The sequence below is a fragment of the Vulpes lagopus genome, chromosome 7, assembly GCF_018345385.1.
Source record: "Vulpes lagopus strain Blue_001 chromosome 7, ASM1834538v1, whole genome shotgun sequence".
In the NCBI taxonomy this organism is placed as follows: domain Eukaryota; kingdom Metazoa; phylum Chordata; class Mammalia; order Carnivora; family Canidae; genus Vulpes; species Vulpes lagopus.
In genome coordinates this window covers 12341865-12361562 of record NC_054830.1, presented here as the reverse complement: position 1 = coordinate 12361562, position 19698 = coordinate 12341865, and the positions used below count along the sequence as shown (strand labels likewise).

Sequence of the window (19698 nt, the reverse complement as noted above, 5' to 3'; positions counted from 1 at the left end):
GCACTCCTTGTACAGTGACGGACTTGCACAACTGCACATGGCGGCCCTGCCCATGTAAGAGCCACCATGGCAAAAAGAAACAGACTTAGGATTACATTCTGTTTTCACTGGAAGAGGTAACATTCCTTGTAGAAATCCTGTGAGCCACAGGTAATAGGTGAACAGCCATCTTAAACTTAAAGGTAAGGAGACATTCAAAGGTCCCACAGTTGGTGAATTCCAGTGACACCAGAGTCCAGACTCAGCCCATGGCCTGGGTATACTGCTTGGGGCTTCTGCATATTACTCCCTACGTCATCTACAGAGCGGGCTAGGTTGCTCAGTGTCCACATAAGTGAGTATCTATGTGCAGAGCTGGTGGTTACCTTGGCTGGTGCAGACACCGGACGGAGGAGCGAGGGCCGAGAGCGCTTTTTGCTGTGTTCCAGATTCTTCTCATGCTCACTCTTTTGGACGCTGTTCATTTCACACGGCCCATTTCCTGTGAACTAAAAACACAAACATGGGAGGTGATTAGTACTGGAGAAACATAGCTGGGCCCCTCAGTACTGGCTCTTGGTGTGTCTGAATGTACGGAAGCAACCAACCACTTTCGGCTCAGCTCATGGCATCAGCGAATGCTGCCTGCTATGGGCCAGGACCCCACCTGCACGAGAGGTGAAGCCATTGCTTAGACACCAGTTCTTGAGATGCTCCTGTTTACTTAAGGGAGAGACCTACATACCCAGATCATCGTAGTTTTGACATCATGAAGGTGGGAGAAGGTACACAGAAGGCCGTGATGGGAGAGGATCCTGATAGGGGAAGGAGGGCACAGTCAAGAGACACCAGAGCTGGGCTTTGGAGTGCGGGGCCTGCCCAACAGACCACTGACAACAGGTCTGTTGTCAAGTGCCCCATAGGAAGGGAAAGCATTTCAGGTGGGAGGACTGGATTGCACAAAGCCCTGGTACCAAGAGGAAGCAGCTGATGGCCACCAGGTCACTTGTGGGAACTTCCTGCCAAGTCTGTATTCTTTTCTGTGAATGAAGAAACACGTTTTGAGGAATGTCACCATTCAATGGTGGGCTCATCACTGGTCCTCCCAGGCTCTATGCTGAGTAGCCAGGAATGCTCACCAGAAGTGGGGTATTTATAGGGTGTTGGCAATATTTATGAACAGTTCAGGATTGGCATTTATGTGAATCTGCCAGGAAGCTGAGCAGACAAGGGGAAGGCAGACAGAACTCAGGTTTTCTGTAACATGTGTGCTGGGCCAGGGAGGTAGCTCACTGTCACCCCACTACCAGACCAGGGATGTGGAGATGCCACCTGAAGGGAGGACTACTAGCTCAAAGTGTGGGCTGGGTGAGCAAGTCCTGGTGTATCCAAACAAAAGAGCCAGTAACCATCAGATACCAGGGAGCTCTATGTCTGTGTCCTCTGCCCCCCTGCGGCATACCTGATACATCCTTACATGAACAAGAAAAAAAACCAGAGGAGCAAAATAAACAGGATACCCTCTACTTTTTCTTTAGGATAGACATTTGTTTGCACATGTGTAGGAAATTTCTGGGAAAGTATAGAAGATGCTTGTGAGTACAGTAACCAGGAAACTGAGACAAGGAAGGGGAAGTTTACTTTTCATACTTGATATTCTAACTAATGCTTACTTTTCTTATGAACATGCATGATTTTAAGGATAACAGTTATAATGATAACTTTAAAGACCTATCATTTAACTATAGGTAAAACCATGCCCTTGGGGGATTACGCTTCTCTAGAAGACAGTTTTCTGAACATTCAAAGCTACTCTAAGAATCTTAAATGGAAACATCTTCAACTGCTATTTCTTATTACAGATGCCATTACAGACGCAGGCACCAACTCCAAGGGGGCAGCCAGGTGACACCGTGATATGCTGAGCAGGACCAGGGGCCCCCCAGGGAGATGCACTGCTTGCCAGCCAGGCTTCCCCAGCCAGAAGTTAAGTTCAGTATTACCCCGTTTCCTTCACACTTCCGACAGTTCTTACATCTTAGCTATGCATCCCCATTTGTGAATGGGTAAGTAAGATGCACCCCCAAAGACCCTCTGGCCAGGAGCGGACATATTTACCACACACAGCCCATTTTTGTAAATAAAATTTTATTGGCACATAGCCATGCCCACTGGTTGACATCCCATCCAAGGCTGCAGTCAGGTCTCTGCGACAGAGACCCACCAGCCTACAAACCTAAGATTCTTACTATCAGGCCCTTTATAAAAGTTTGTCAACTCCGACTTAGGCTAAGTGGTCATGTTTAATTAGAATAGTACTGAATTTCATCTTTGGCTTCTTTTTCCCGCTGTTTTAATAGAAATCCGAAAATCAATATAAAGGATAATAAAGATAAAGTTCAAATTATACAACAGATTATATGTGGGTGTTTTTAATAATTTTTAAAAAACTGATTCAATTGCTTAAGAAGTACAAGATGCTCTAATCAATAAACTCTGCTGAATTGATAACAAATGCTATTTCAATAAACTGTGTGGGCAGGTGTTCTGAGGGAGATGCTTATTTTTTGAGTGGGCTTAGAGGCATCCAGCTTCCTACTTGCTAAGTGGAGCCCAGTAGGGGGCACTGCAACCACAGCAATCAGAGGACAAGAGGCTCCACTGCCTCTCAGACACCAAGAGAAAACTCTAGAGGGAAATAAGGCCACCTTTGCTACAGGCTCCATGGCCCACTTATCAGTTACCTGACTGCATGCGTGCTCTGCCCCCCACAGCTGCAGCAGAAGGGGCTGCGCGCCTGTGTTACGGACCTCCTACAGAGGCAGGGCTCCGCTCACAGCCCCTGGCTCACCCAGGCCAAGCACTTTGCCGAGGAACCTTCCAGCCAGCTAAGGGGGAGACATCTTCTTTGGTCACTTCCTGGATGAGGAACGGAGGCTCGGGCAGGTGACCTGCCAGGGCCCCTCACCTGCAGGTGACCTGCAGTACCCCTTTAGGTAGTGCACCCCCCACCTCCTGTCCAGGCGGGGCTGCTCTCTTCAGCCTCCATGGTGTGTGTGGAGAGAGGGCCAGAATGGAGAAATCTGCCCCGGGACTCGGCCAGGGGGGGCTGCCCCTGCCTGCTGTGCTGCCCCCAGCAAGGGCAGGGTTCAGGAAAAGAGCTGCCATCAAAGAGGCTGGAACCCAGATCTAAGATGCAGATCCAGGATGACAGGCAGAGAGCCCAGCAAGCGTGCCCTGAGAGGGGGTGAGTCAGAGCTAGCAGGCCTGCAGCAGCGCTCACCTCAAGCTACTGCGGACACGGAGGCCCCAGAGCCCTCAAGTACACCTCAGGTCACACCAACACAAAGGTGTGCAGTGGGTGGGAGGCAGTGAGGCTCCTCTGCTCCTCGTCTCTGTGGCTCCTGGAGCCAGCTAGGAGGCTCTCTGGCAAGCAGAAAAGGAATGGGAGTGATGCCAGGACTGCACAGGACATTATTTGGAAAAGGGGAGCTGAGCCCAAGGAGGGATGCTGTGCTTCAAAGAGATACATGGGGCTGAGAATAGATGCGAGGGTGGGGGCACAAGGAGGTGGGCTCTGCTGAGCGCAGCTGTCTGTGGTGATGAGCTCCCTGGCCCTGGGGGAGGGGGCTGGGAAGTACACAGGATGGCTGTGCTCTCCTCCCTAGGTACTCCCCAGGGGCCTCCTGCAGGCCAGGCAGCAGGCTGACTGGTTCTGGGGAGGCAGAGCGGGGCCTGGTTGCTTGGTTGGATACTTGTGGGGGCGGCGGGGGGGGGGGGGGGGGGGACAAGGACAACATTGGCACTGGAGCCTATGCCTGCTTTTCCTGAACAATCACAGCTGCTCTTTCTAGAGCACTACACATGTGCTGGGCTGAGCATGAAGCACTTAGGGGATGACAGCTCACCAAGTCTGAACAGGAAGGCCTTGGTTCCCCTGTGAGACAGAAGGAAATGAGGCCTGGGAGGTGAGTGAGATGGCTGGTTCAAGCCCTCCTGAGTGCCTGCGGAGGCTGAGACTGTGCTCCTGGGGTTCTTCCTAGCCCTGTGGCCCCCTGAGGACACCCAAAGCTCCAGGCAGACTGAAGGACAGGAGACAGCTACAGGACTGGAGGTCAACACCATGGAGAGAGACACAGAGCTTCTTTGAGTCAGGAAGTGTTTCTGGGTGACACCCAAACTTAGAGGGGCACTCATGGGCACAGGAAGGCCACATGATTCTTGATGGTATCCAAACCCAGATTCCTGTGCCTCTCCTGCCATGCCCCTCCTCCTTTGAGACTGGGGCCCCCAGCCCTGGCCCCCACTGTATCTTCATTTAGAAGCAAGACCTGGGAGAGGTGGCAGTAATGCATTATGGTGGGGTAAGGGAGAGATCTCTCATGTGTGCAGGCCCCAAGTCAACATCCAAAGCAGAGGGGAACAAAAAGGCGAAATGAAGAGTCAACAAACTAGGAAGAAAAGGGTCTTTCTTCAATCTGGTTAAGGCTGTTAATGAAAAGCCGACAGCTCCCAGCACACTCAAGTGGAAGATGGAAAGCTTTTCCTCTCAGATTGGGAACAAGACAAAGATGCTTGCTCTCACCACTTCTATTCAACTCAGTACTAGAGGCTCCACCACAGCAATTAGGCCAAGAAAAAGAATAAAAGGCATTCAAATTGGAAAAGAAGAAGGGAAACTATCTATTAGCAGATGGCATGGTATCCTGTATATAGAAAATCCTAGCAAATATAACAGACTCAGCAACGTCACAGGGCACAAAATCAACACAAGTAAAATCAGCAGTATTTGTACACACTCATGATGAACAGTCCAAAAATGAAATTAAGAAAACAGTATAAGGTATTTGGGAATAAATTTAACTGAGGAGGTGCAAGACATGTATATCAAAACCCACAAAATGCTGCTGAAAGAAATTAAATAAGATTTAAATAAATGGAAAGATGCTTCGTATTCAAGGTTCAGAAAACTTAACATTGTCAAGATGGCAATATTTCCCAAAGCAATCTAAAGATTCAATGCAATCCCTATCAAAATCCCAATGGCTTTTTTCCTTTCTTTTTTCTTTTTTGGTTGCAGAAAAGGAAAAACTGATCTTCAAATTCATATGGAATTAGCCAAAATAATCTTGAAAAAGAACCCAATTCAAATCATTTCTTCATTTCAAACTTACAACAAAGTTACAGTAAGCAAGACAGTGTGGTGCTGGCTTAAGGAGAGACATGGGGATCAGTGGATGGAACTGAACAGTCCAGAAATAAATCCATATAACTATAGTCAACTGGTTTTCAACAAGGGTGCCAGGACCATCCCCATTGAAAAATCGCTTCAATAAATGGTGTGGGGAAAACTGGAATCTCCACTCACAAAGGAATGAAGTTGGATCCCTACCTCACACCATATACAAAAAAAAATTAACTCAAAATCATCAATGACCGAACTAGGAAAGCTAAAATTATAAAAACTTTTAGAGGAAAACACAGGGAGAAACCTTCCTGTCCTCGGGATCTGGCATAGGTTCTGAGACACTAAAAGCATGAGCAACAAAAGAAAAAATAGATAACTGGATCTGATTAGAACTAAAAGCTAGTGTGCTCTAAAGGATACTACTAAGAAAGTGAAAAGACAACCTACAAAAAGGAGAAAAAATTTTAATAAGGACCTAGTATCCAGAATATATATAAAACCCTTACAGCACAATAATAAAGAAATTAAAACATGGGCAAAGGACTTAGACATTTCTCCAAAGAAGGCATACAAATGGCCAACAGGCACATGAGATACTGATGCTCAGTATCATTAGTCATCCGGGAAATGGAAAGCAAAACCACAATGAGATAGAACTTCACAATGACCATGTCATAATTTAAAAACAAAACAAAACACCAAGTGTTGGTGACAACGTGAGATACACTGCTATTGAGAACAGAAGATGGCGCAGCTGCTGTGAAAAACAATCTGGCAGTTCCTCAAAAAGTTAAACACAGAGTCACCATATGACTCAGCAACTCCACTCCTAGGTATAGACTCAAAAGACCTGAAAACAGATTCAAACAAATCCTCCTGTATGCATGTTCAGAGCAGCAGCATTCACAATCACCAAAAAGAAACAGCCCAAATGTCCACTAATGGATGGCTGGATAAGCAAAACGTGGTCCATCCACACAAAGGAATATTACTTAGCCATAAAAAGGAGCAAGGTACTGATGCACATGCTACGATGTGGATGAACCTGAAAAATGTTATGCTGAGCAAAAGCCAGACACTAAAGGCCACATGATGTAGGATCTTATTTATATGAAATGTGCAGAACAGGTCAATCTACAAAGACACATCCAGATTAGTGGCTGCCAGGGGCTGGGGGAGGGGAAATGACGAGTGACCACTCATGGAGACAGAGTGCCCTCTGTGGTGATGAAAATGTTCTGGAACAAGAGAGAAGTACTGGTTGCACAACACTCTGATGTACTAAATGCCACTGAGCTTTATACTTTATATAATATATATATATATAATACTTTAAGGTATTCAACGTTATGTGAACTTTATGTCAATTTTTAAGAAAGTCTTAACGTTTGTAGAAAATAACATGGAAAGAGGACATGGATAGTGCAACCCAACAGGCCTCAGGCCATGATGGGGGGGTAATGAAGGGCTGATGATGCAGTCTGCACCCCTAACCTCACCACTGCAGGCCCCTCCTCCTCCTCACATTCTCTGTCCTTTGTCGTCACCCCACAGTCATTGACAAGCCTCAGGCCGCCCCCACATACACCTCCCCATAGGGTACTGGTTACAACCGGGTCTCCACAGCAGGATACTCTCTACCTCCCCACCAGCCCTTACCACCTGGATATCATCTATCAAGAGAAGCCCTCCTCAGGATCTCTCTAGCAACACATGGAGGTAAGCCTGAATTGGGGGGGAGGGGTGTGCTATGGGTGTCTGCACGCTGTGTGGCTTCTGGGGGAATCCAGTGTGTCTTGGTGGACAGAGAAGCCTGGCCTGGTCTTTGAGGCTTCCCCGAGAAGCAGCATCCTGGCTGAGAAGGCAGTGGCCCTTGGGCCACAGTGGACACTCAGTACTCACCAGGGACCGCTTGGCTTCTGGTAGGAACTGTCCAAACTCGGACAGCAGGTCCTCCTGGCCCCGGAAGAGGTTGGCCACCTCAGTAAACACCTCCTCTTCAGACATGCCACGGAATGGCCGGCCCTTTGTGCTCAGCTGCTCCTTCTGCCAATTTTTGGGAAAGGGAAAATGAGTCATTAGTCAAGGAACGAGGCACCCCAGGCTGTGACATTCAGGCATCCCACTGTGGAGGAGACGGAGGGACAACTCACGAAACAGGGAACCGGTGGGCAGACCCCATGACCACCACCACTAGGAGAAAGGAACCCTGTCTACTGCCCTGCTAACAACTTGGGGTGCCCTGTGTGCTTCTGTGCTGGTCCCACCCCCTAACACAGCCTGGGCCACAGATGGGCTTATGTGGAGGGTAGAGGGGACGTGGGCAGAGGCATAGTCATGGAGTTATCTGGCCTCAATCCTGTGTGTCCTCAACCAGAGGCTTGGCAAGTACAAGGTCAGTGACAGACCCACCACCCTCACAAGGGTGAAGGGGGCGCTTTTTGCTGGACAGGCAGAGGGGAGCATGGAGCTGACACTGGGTCTTGATGGAAATAGGGTAAAGAGGGAAGCAAAGGGACTACCAGGACAAGGCCTGTCCACCCAGAGTCATAAAGACCCCAAGACTTGAAGGAAGGTGGCCTAACCCAGAGGTTAAAGCAAAAAGATAAGGACCCAAGGGGACCCAAGTCAGGAGGGCAGGAAATAGCAAGCAGAACTCAGGATGACCATTAGAGATAAGTCCCTATAGGGGCACCTGGGGAGCTTAGTCAGTTAGGCATCTGCCTTTGGCTCAGGTCATGGTCCCAGGGTCCCAAGATCAGGCCCCACATTGGGCTCCCTGCTCAGTGGGGAGCCTGCTTCTCCCTTTCCCTCTGCCTATCACTCTCCCTGCTTGTGCTCTCTCCCCCTGTCAAACAAATAAAATCTTAAAAAAAAAAAAATTTATTTATTCATGAAAGACATAGGCAGAGACATAGGCAGAAGAAGCAGGCTCCCTGCAGTGAGCCCAATGTGGAACTCACCCTGGGATCACACCCTGAGCTGAAGGCAGATGCTCAACCACTGAGATACAGGCATTTCAGAAGGAAGGAAGGAAGGAAGGAAGGAAGGAAGGAAGGAAGGAAAGGAAAGGAAGAACAAAAGAAAGAAAGAAAGAAGAAAGAAAGAAAGAAAGAAAGAAAGAAAGAAAGAAAGAAAGAAAGAAAGAAAAAGAAAGAAAGAAAAATCCCTGTCAACCTTACACCAAGACTGTGATAGAGCAAAAGTGGTGGTGCCAGGGCTCTCCCAAAGCGCAAATCCCAAGACTCCCTCCCACTCTATGGCCGTAAAGAGAATGAGACAATCCATCAAGAGCCCTTGATGTCTCCCTCCCCATCCTCAGGTCCCCTGAAGCTGTCCGCTCTGACCCCTGGGACTTTGCACAAGCTGTTCCCAGCACTAAGTCCATCCTTTGTCTGTACTTACCTGCCTGATAGTTCTGATTTCTCAGGATTCAAGCTGAATCTCCCCTTCCTGACACCCCCTCCCCTGGCCCCTGGTCAGAGTTGGCAACCATCAATCCAACATACTTCTACATGCTTTCTCTTCTTTCCCACCCCAACCACCTCTAAGTCTCTTCCACCTCCAGACCGAACTAAGCAGCAGCCACTAATCCCCTTTGCCCCACCACTTGGCACATGGCCCACTTGTAATTAGCATAAACAGAGGGTAGCTGTGTTGTCAAAACATTAACAGAGCTGTCTTATAAAAAGACCACCACCTTCTTAGGTTCTTTTTAAATCCCTGTGCTGTGTGTTTCCTAGTACTTCTTGGATGTAGAGGTGCCTCAAGGAGCCAATTAAAATCCTAATGAAACCAAACTCCAAGAGGTATCTGTATGCCCATGTTCACAGCAGCGTTATTCTGGAGAGCCAAAACATGGGAGAAACCCTGGTGTCCATCAATGGGTGAACAGATAAACACAAGTGGTGCATCTGTGCCATGGAATATTCTTTAGCCTTAAAAAGAAATGAAATTCTGACCCAGGCAACGCAATGACAAACCTTGAGGACATCATAGTGAATGAAAGAAGCCAGACACAAAAGGACAAATACCACCTGATCCTGCTTATAGGAGGGCCTCTGAGTTGTCAAATCCCCAGAGACGGGAAGGAGGATGGTGGGAGCCAGGGGCCAGGGGAGTTAGCGTTTAACCGGGACTGAGTCTTGGTTTTATAAGACAAGCAATTCTGGGGATGGACGGTGGGGAAGGTTGCACATCAGTGTACTTCAATGCCACCAAACTGGGCACTTAAGTTCTAGGTTATGTATACTTTATCATGTTAAAAAAAAGAAAAAAAAAGAAAAAAGAAAACAACAACAACAAAAAAGCAAACTGGAATTTTACATGCTGTCATGAATTCAGACCAGGAAATGTGGACACTGGAGATGCACACGGACGGGGGGGACAATGGCAGTGCCACCGTCATGTGAGGCCTCCTACCTGGTAAGTGTGCAGGATCTCCAGGAATGACCTGTAGATCTCTGGGTGGTCTAGAAAACGAGTCTTAATCTTGTTCACGTAGCTAATGGCATTGTTGAACTCCACGGAGTCCGACTCCAAGGGCACCTGGGGCTTGTCCTCCTTATAGAGCATCTGCTGCTTGAAATTCTCTGCACAGTCACTGTGGTTGTGCGAAGTGTCCTGACAACAGCATGACAGCAAGTTACTGGTGATCCTGACCCCGCCATGAACAAATGTGAAAAAAAAGCCCAGGAAGAGTCCCTGCTGGCAGAGCCAAGGCTTGGAATGTGGGGGTCTGGAGGGAGGGAAGCGGTGGCGTGGGGGGCACACACAGAACATGGAAATGACTCCTCCCTCACCATATCGCATGCCTGTGCCATCCTGAGTCTCACGAACCCATCTCCATCTGATCAAAGAACATGGAAGTTTGAAGGACCCCCAATACCTTGAAAAATGAGGATTCAGGAGAAATATGTGAAAAGTGGATTGTTTCATCCCTTCTGGAGTGAGGTTTGGGGCTGTTTATAAAAGAAATCTTCCACACCTCTTGTCAGCAGCGCTGGGAAAGTGGCGACCCTGGAGGTGAGGGCAGCTGCCCACCGCCCAGGTTGTCTAGGACCGTGGGACTCTTGGTGCTAAGCTGAGGGTAAGTCACTCAAGAGAAGAGACAGGCCCTGACCGTGGGTTGCTCCCTATATCCATGGTGCCTGCCCTCCATTTGTGTGCTTTTCTGTCCATACAAATAAAAACGAAAACAGACACGCACGTCTGTCTCCTGGGCACCCAGAATCCTGATTTGTGGTGGGCCTGGACCCCACCCCCCTGAAGGAGGGGATGTTCATGTTTCTAAACTGAAATTTTATGCATGGGGACTTCCCACAAACCAAACTGGGCTGTCAGGAGCAACCCTCTGGCATCCTGCAGGTCTGACGCACACAGTGGCTGGCTCTCGAGCAGGTCGGGATCCTTCTAGCTTAGCTCTAGGGGTATTAGGGCACCTTCTCAGAATGTCTTCCAGAACCACCTGGCACCAAACTAAAACAGCCTGTCTCCCAGCATTTCGAGCCCCTTTCTTGCTCTATTTTTCTCCACAGAGTGTCACCTTCCGACAAACACATATTTTACTTACTTTATTGTCTGCCCACCCCTGACCAGATGGCAAATACCAAGAGGGGAGACATCCCACTCTGTTCACATAACCCCAAGCACCTGGAATGGTGCTCAGAGCAGAGTGAGCTCCATCCATTGTTGTGAGTCATCAGATGAACGGAGGAACAAACAGCCTAGTGTTTCCATCCCCCTTGCCACGGGGCACCAACCACTGACCTGAAGACTCCAGCAGGATGGGGAATGGCAGGCAAACAGCTGCAGAGCCATCATCATGACAGACACACTTGCGGGCATGCTCACTGTCACCTGGGTAGGTGTGTTACTCTGCTCGGGTTGCCATAACAAAACGCCACAGACTGGGCAGCTTACACAACAGAAATGTATTTCCTCACAGTTCTGGAGGCTGAAGTCCAAGATCAAGGTTCAGCAGGGGTGGTTATCTCTGGAGGTGTCTTGGCTTGTGGGTGGCCATCTTCTCACTGTGTCCTCACACAGTCGTCTGTGTGGGTTGCTCCCTATGTCCAAATTTCCTCTTCTCATAAGGATGCCAGGCAGATGGGATCAGGGGACACCCTAAGGGCCTCATTTTACCTTAATTACCTCTGCAAATGTCTCCAGAAACAGCCACATTCTGATGTACTGGGGCTTAAGATTTCAACATATGAATTGGGGTGGGGGGGTTGGGGAGAGGACACCATTCAGCCCAAACTGTGGTGCAGAGGCAACTCTAGAATAAAGTCTGAGCAGAGACAAGCAGAGACACAAAAACCCACAGCAGCCGCAATCCTAAATACCATTTCTCCCCGACAGTGGGATGCATCCTAAGGCCCTCTGGGGACGCTCTTGCTGATTACTGCATTACTTAAAGGTGCGCTGGTCTGGCAGAGGAAGGCGCTAGGAGGAGCCAGGGAGAAGCAGGGGGAGGGAGCAGCCCTGGAGCAGAGATTTGCTTCAGAGGAGGCTGTGTCAGAGCTCCCCACCACTCCTAGGGGGGCATTTTCAAGCTCTGTGTACCCCTTCCGATGCCCTGGACTGAGGCACCGGGACAAGATGGAGAGATCTCCTCAAGACCAGGGTTTGGCAAAGAGGGCCAGATAGTAATGGTGCAGCTGCTGTGGCCAACAGGCTGGCGGTTCTTCAAGAAGTTAAACATAGTTACCACGTGACCTGGCGATTCCACTTCTAGGTATCTACCCAAGAACTGAAAACAGGCGTGCGGACAACCCAAATGCCTACCAAAGGGTAATGGATAAACACATGTGGTACATCCATATGACGAAATATTCTTCAACTATAGAAAGGAATGTAGCTCTGACACAGGCTACGATGAGGATGAACCTCGACACCATAATGCTGAGCGAAGAAGCCAGACAAAGAAATTATACAGGATTCCATAGAAATGAAATGTCCAGAATAGGCAAATCTGCAGAGACAAAGTGGATTCATTGTTGCCAGTGGCCGGTGGGAGAGGAGAATCGTGAGATATGATTTATTTTCTGGGGTGATAAAAATGTTCTGGAATTAGGGGTGGTGGTTAGAAGATATCATTAAATATGTGCAAAGCCGCTGAACCGTATACTCTAAAATAATTACATACGGTGAATTTATGTTATGTGAATATAATCACGGTTTAAAAACATTTTCAGTGTATCTCTGGAAAATGTAAAAACCACTGTCCATACAAATACAAGCTGCCTTTGGCTCCTGAGCCAACCCCTGCTCTAAACCTTCCAGAACAGTCCAACCTTTTCTCTTCTGTGCCTGCCCTGAGTGACCTAATCCAGTAATCCAGGCATAGTAAGGTATTCTCCTAGACACTGAAAAGCAGCCTTGCACAGCCCACCCTCTGAGTGGCCATACACAGCCCCAATTTGGTACATGAGACACCTCTTTAAACAGCACATTCCAAACACAGAGCAGCTCCCCTGCAGCCCCTGCTGCTCCCAGGCCTTGCTCACCCCAGTAGGTGATGCCACCTTCACCCAGAAACTGAGGAATCCTGGAATCTCCTCAGACTTCCCATTTTCAAGGACTCCCCACCTTGGGCCCACGCCACTGTCCACTCTGCCTAGATCACCCAGGCCCTCCCCACACTAGGCCCCCAAGATCTTCTCTTGCCCCCTCAGTCCACTTCTGGGACCGCATCCAGAGTGGCCTTTCTGGAACTCTCCACTGGTTCCCCATGCCTTGGCTCTCTCCCCTACCTTCTTCCCATTACCCCACAACCCTGCAGGCTCCTTGGCTGTTTCTCAAGCACTCCCACTCACTGCCTCCTCAGGCCTTGGACCCGGCCCAGGAAACCCCCCGCCCCAAGACACAGGCAGGGTTCCTGATCATTCACACGGCATCTGCCCACAGCCCCTCACGCCCTGCCCCTGCCTTCACTCACAGCATTAACCCCCCTCACATGCTCCTCATCTGTCCACCCGGGTCTCAGGATACATGCGAGTGCCCCGAGAGCAGGAACTCTGAATAAACCCCAGCACCTAGTACAGAGGAGGTGGTGGTCCACACCCGTTCCATGAGTGACTAGGACACAGATATGCAAGGTGACCCACTTGAGACTCACTGAACTTCCAGATGACCCTCCCCCAAAGAGAACACAGCAGGCCTACCTCCAAAGGTAAAGAGTCATTTGTAGTCCAAGCCACATCTAAAGCTTTACCTTTCTTTACCTGTGTTCAAGCTGGCTGTTGCTCCAGCCAACCATAAAAGAGCCGGCTCCCGGAAGGCAGGGCTGGCTCTGAACGGAAGCTGGGAGCTGAGATTCATCACTTTCCCACCGCTGCGCAGTGTCCTGCTCCTCCCAAAACGTGCCTGGCACCACCCCGGAACAGGGGCACAGTGGAGAACAAGACGGACAGGATGGCCTGCCTGACCTGGACTCAATTGGCCATGCAAGGCAGACCAAGATGCGGTGGATTTCTAATTTCACATCCTGGTTTTGCGATTTTACAATATACAAAATGGGAGTGGTATGAGAATGATCTGGGGGTGGATTAGAGGGCTCTCTGAGAGGTGTGACAACAGAGGCCTGATGACCAGCTCCAACATGATGCTGACTCAGGAGGCTGGAGCCCCAGCAAGGTGATATTCTTCCCACCATGCTGCCCTGGCCTTCCTGTGGCCACACTCCCCACATCATGGCACACGACTGCCTTTCTCTTAGACTTGTGTTCTCAATGAGGCCGATTCTGTCCCCCAGGGGGCACTTAGCAACATGTGAAGATACTTCTAGGTTGTCACAGGGTAGACTGTGGAGTCCAGGAATGCTGCTAGGCACCATACACTGCACAGGACAGCCTGCTCCTAGAAAAGAACAATCTGGTCCCAAGAACAATGGGCCAGGGCTGAAAAAGCTGCACCGAGGGCTCCCCACAGCCTGGGCCTTCCCTTATATCTCTCCCTCAGCACCTAAGTAGTCCCTCCCTGCCTGGAGTTGATAGGACTCACAAGGAGATGAAAAATAGAAAAAAACAAAAACAAAAACAAAAAACAAAGCTGTACTACAAAACACAGAAGCTAAAAAACGATTAAAAAAAAAAAATCACTGGAGCGTGGTGTATGGGGAGCCCTGAAAAGTTATCGGGCTACTGTGGCATTTCAAAGGACTCCAGGACACCAAGAGGCCATCCTGTTTACGCCTGGCATGACAGAACACTGAAAAGCAGGGCAGGAAACTCAGCAGGTCAACTGATGTAGACAGAAATGGAGTCAGCAACGTTAGAATGGGGCCCTAAAAGTGGTGGCTTCGGGGCTTCAGCAAGATTATAAAACCAGGTTAAGTAGCTACTAGTCAGGGGGAGAAAGGACTGGTCAGGTCCAGCTATGTCCATTAACACATGAAGTGTGCACAATAGCACGGGCCGTGTGACCACCTCCGAATGCGAAGACAGTGCAGTTCGCATTGAGATCCAGGTCACAAGCTGAGTTATTCCTATAGCCAGGGGTTGGGAAAGGCGAACTGTTGGGAGTGTGACAGAGGTCTTCGACCTCGGCTCTAAGGGAGTTATGGTCACAACACACCTGTGTTCAGACTTGTCGAAATGCTCCCGTGCACACTGCTGTAAATGAGCCTGCTTTTCTTCTCAGCCGTGATTGTTCCAAAGATGAATCTCGCTAAGGCTTTCATTGTCTGAAGCAACAAGCCCTACATCTGGATCCTGGTGCTCCGTGTGTAAATGTGAAATGGAAGCTCTTTGGAGTTCAGTGGCCACGCACTTCCAAGTTCCTTTTTAAAACTGAGACACACTGCTTGGCTTTAATGAGGCAACATGCTGGTGGCGGAGCTTGCCTTGCATAGAGAGAAGGCAAGATTTACATGCGAGTTCCTCTCAGAGAGGGATGTCACTGTCACATGGCCTCTGGCTGTTCTCCTTCCAAATCTGACTCCTGAATTGATACAAAACTGCAATCTCCTTCATCAGAGGCAGAAACAACAAAACGCTTCCTGTGGTAGATTTTTTTTATATCCCTTCTAAAACCCAAAACCCTGGAGCAGAGGCAGAGAGATTGAAAGAGCTGGTTCACGCAGACCAGTGGTTCTCGATGGGGGTGATATGGCTCCCAGGAGTCATCTGGCAATGTCTGGTGACACTTTTGGCTGTCGCCACGGGGTAAGGGCCTAGTGGGTGGAGTCAGGAATCTACTAAACATCTCCAGATGCACTGGACAGCACCCCCTGTAGCACGGCATTATGGCAACAGGGCCAAGGTGGAGGAAAAGCAATGGCTAATTTATAAGAGTAAAGCTTACAAAGGCTTTTGTTTGCTCAGAGGGTCTGGTGGGCTCAGGCAAGAAGGGACTACAGGGATATAGGAGGCAGTGAGCCACCACCTGAGACAGAAAGAGCCAAAGCCACAAGCCTAAGCTGAGCCACCGACCCTGCTGGCAATTAAATGCAGCACAGCAACAACAAAATGGCTATTCACACACACATCTCAACTACTTTATTTTGCGGTGGGCACCTAGGATGATCAGAGCAACCACATACCGAAGTACAAGTGTGGCCTACCTGGCATGTCACGGGAACGCCTCAGGATAAGAGCCTGGTGACAGGGGGTGGTTATTTTGACAGGACATAAAACTGCTAAGAGAATATCCCCGACACAAACAACCATATTCACTCTTATCTGAATCCTCCAAACGGATCGATTTGGGATAAAGAGGCTGGCTGGGTAGGTATTTTGATCTCTTTTGACCTGTGCTAGAAGCGAGCAGCGTGTCTAGAAAAAGACTGGATCTTCGCTGGCTTTCCAGCAACACGATGATACACAAGATGGGCTGCCTGACCTGGGTACCTGAGTACCAGGGTGCACCATGTCAGGGCCAACTCACTCAGACCACCATAGCGGCATACCTGGCTGGATAGAGGCGACTGTATGTTTAACTTGCCATTCTTGGGAATGTCTATTCTGTACCCAAGGGGAAGGAAAGCGTTGAATCCAACAATGAGGTCCGGGTGTTCATGGAAGAGCTGTGACACACGTCGGATGACTCCAGGCGTATCGATGCTAGAACAAAAGAGAACGAGAGTGGGCAGGAGTGTCTTGGGGAGCACACTGAAAGCAAAATCTACTCCCAACTCACTTGACAGTGCCACCTAATAATGAGCTTCTCGAAGGACAACAAAGCACCCTGCAATGTGACCGGTGTGATTCAGCCAATGTGTTATGTGTCATCTACTTCCACAGCAGCCAGCCTCGGGCTCCCTGTACCCTCCTATGGAGAACCACAGGATATCTGCATGGCACAGCTACCCCAAACACTCCAAGCACACGCGTTCAGTTCTGAAAATGTCAGGAGAGCCAAGTGAAAGTCTGGGACTCCAAGAAGTGGCAGGAGGCCAAAGCCCTCTAAGCAATGTGATAAACCATGACACAGGTGTGGATCCCAGCAAGTGATGGCAAAGCATAAATACCAAAGGCCCTACAAGCATGGGTTGCACAACGCCAGGGGGTCGTCCCCATGGCTGCAGTGGGGCTCCCTCAAAGCTTTAGCTGGTCTCGCCTGGAAGGAAATCAGGCCAGCCCTGCCCGATTTCCTCAGGGAGGGGGAGGCAGCACGGTGGGGATGGGACCGCTGAGAATCTAAGAGTCAGAGTGCCCAAGTTCTAGTCCTGACTGCCCCTAAGGCTGGTCTGGGCAAGCCTCTGGCCCACTATAAGCCAAAGTGAGCCTCCGGTTAATGGATGGCATGATCTTGAGGTCCCCTATGTAGCTCTAACCCTCCTGTGCGCCTACAGAAATCAGCTCGGTGTGTTTTCAATCCTTTTTCTGTGCCAGACCCTTTACAAAGCGTTTTATGCGCATTACTTTCCAACAAGCCTGGGACTGGGGGGGGGGGTGCCGAGGGCAAGGCACTCACCTTGGAGACAAGATTGAAGGGGGAGAGGGTGCCAAAACATGCAATAATCAAGGCCAAAAATTTTAACGTAGTGCTTAAAAAAATTTTAAATTAATTAAAGAAATCCTTGATGGACAAAATTCATTTTAAACATCCTTTTGAGTAAAGACAGGACCGGACTCCTGCTGCGCTGGCGGACTTCTCTCTTGCTCTCCTCACCCCATCCCCGCTCTCCTTCCAGGAATCCCCACAACAGCTCCACAGGGGGGTACTCTCCGCTCCCGTTTTCTAGAAGGAACCCAGGCTCTTGAGAGGTTCCACGACCTGCGCAAGGTCACCCGACTGGGGCGGAGAGGGGGCCGGGATGGGGGTTCGCACCCGGCTCGGCCGGATCGCGGCCCAGGGCGGCCCCCCCGGGGTGGGAAGGGGTCCCGCGGGTACCTCTGGCTTTTGAACTCCTTCATAATCTCCAGGAAGCCGTTGTAGGTGGCGGGGTCGCTGCCGAAGCGGATCTTCACCTGGTCCAGGTAGGTGAGGGCGTCCTCCACCTGCGGGGAGGGGGAGGGTCCCGGTGGGCGGGGGTCGGCGGAGGAGCGGACGGAGGAGCGGGGTCCCTGGCGGGGAGGGGGGCGGGCCGAGCCTCCGGGGAGTCAAGGTTAGGGGTCAGGGGACTGGGGTCGGGGGCCGTGCGGAGTGGAGGCCGAGGCGGGGCCGGGCGGGGCCCGGGCAAGGGGCATCGGCCCAAGGGGGCCGGGCGACGGGGCTCCCGAGGGACGGCGGGGGCAGCACTCACGTGCACCGGCAGCTTCTCGTGGCCCGCAGAGCCCGAGCGACCCCAGCGGGCGCCGCTCAGCCCCCGGCCCGCGGGGCCGCCGCCGCCGCCGCCGCCGCTGCTGCCGCCGCCAGCGTGCGCCATGTTGGAAGTCGGAGCCGCGGCCCGCCCCGCCCCCGCCCGAGGGCCGGTCGCGCATGCGCAGGCTCCGCCCCGGAGGAGGCGCGGCCTTGATGACGTCGCGGGGGCGTGGCTCCTTGAAGGACTTGCTCCGGGACCTTACTCCCAAAATTGAACTGCTAACCAACGCCTTATATAGTGCGGCTGAGCAAACCCAGCCGTTTGCTTTTTTGTCCGGTTCCAGTTAGCGAACTCATCGTGGTCTTCACATTTCTGAAAGTTGGAAAAATTTCAAAAGAGAAGGCTATTTCGTGACACGTGAAATTTCTGAAATTTCTGTAAAATAAAATTTACAGGCACACCCACTCGTGTACCTATCATCGGTGGCTACTCTTGCGCTTCCACAGCAAGGTGAGTAGCTGTGATAGACCCTAAGATGTGCAGACCCTGTTATATTTGCTAAAAAATATTTGTAGACCCCTGCTTTATGAGGTTGATGTGAGGATGGGCCCGGGGCACACAGCACCGCAGGGGCCCTGTGAAGTGCACTTTTGCTAACTGGTTCTTGATGGTTCCTGATCCCATCATTTCCCCAGTGGAACAGTTCAGGAGTCTCTTAACCAGTTCTCCTAGCCCTGGTGCTATAAAGCCCTGGATCATTCCACAGCTGCTTCCAAACCTCCAGGGTCTTCTTTGTGTCTTGTGAGATGGACTCTAAGCACCTATGTGCAGTATTGAAGGCCGTAATGATGTGGGAAACAAAGACAAAAGAAAAATTATTAGATGTGTTTAATACTCACAGCCCATCCACAAGTCCTTGAAACAGGACGAGTGACCTTCCTCTAGGGACTCAACTGCCTCCATGTTGATGTAATACTTTTTCCTAAGAGGCAAAAAGCAATCTTAGCCCAACTCCCAGGATCCTGTAAGTCTACTTGAACATATAAAAATTCTTTTGGAAACTTCCTTTATCTCGGCCTGCACCAAGATATATGTTGGTAATTATCCCCGAAGCATAATACCCAGCAATATATCTCTGAAGGGTCTCATGACTCAGATTTTATTAGACAGGAATAGATTACTCTTCCCAACAATAGCTAGCCCCCTCAAGGTCCTGGAAACCTTGCTTCCAGCATTCCATAGAGACTTACAATGTCCCTAACCCCCTCCCAATCTGAAAGTGTATAATCGGCCATTCCTCATAACCCTGGGGCAGCTCTTTCTGCCCACAGGTCTGTCTCCATGGTTTAATAAAGTCACCTTTTGGGTATTCCGGGTGGCTCCGCAGTTTAGCTCCACCTTGGGTCTAGGGCGTGATCCTGGAGACCCGAGATCGAGTCCCACATCGGGCTCCCTGCATGGAGCCTGCCTCTCCCTCTGTCTGTGTCTCTGCCTCTCCCTCTCTCTGTGTCTTTCATGAGTGAATAATTAAAATCTCTAAAAATCTCTAAAAAAGAATAATAATAAATTATTGCACCAAAGATGTCTCAAGAATCCTTTCATAGCTGTTGGCTTCAAACCCTAAAGTCTTTCCTATATTAGTAAGGACCTGGCCCTTATGAACCTCCTCTTGCAGAATTTCCCACCCACCCTCTCTACCTGTGTGGAACCTCTGTTAGTGCCTGCCCAGGCTGGCTGCTTCCTGGCCCCATGCATCAGTACACACCATTTCCCTTGTCAGAAGTCCTGTTCTGTCTCTTCATTACCCAGAAAACACCTATGCATTCTTCAAAACACAACC

The 19698-nt window shown here is 50.1% G+C and overlaps 1 protein-coding gene across 2 annotated transcripts in view; it reads right to left on the bottom strand.

Annotated features, from left to right (window-relative positions):
* SIN3B (SIN3 transcription regulator family member B) overlaps positions 1-18018 on the bottom strand; it is a 38360-nt gene extending 20342 nt beyond the window's left edge. The window contains exons 1-6 of one of the 2 annotated variants that reach the window (XM_041762015.1): positions 17859-18018; positions 17507-17613; positions 16080-16233; positions 9590-9790; positions 7070-7213; positions 366-488 (exon numbers count right to left, since the gene is read on the bottom strand). In XM_041762015.1, the coding sequence (XP_041617949.1) occupies positions 366-488; positions 7070-7213; positions 9590-9790; positions 16080-16233; positions 17507-17613; positions 17859-17981 (852 nt within the window). In that variant the 5' untranslated portion in view covers positions 17982-18018. The other variant, XM_041762016.1, reaches the window with a different exon arrangement.
* Between the last annotated feature and the right edge of the window lie 1680 nt (positions 18019-19698).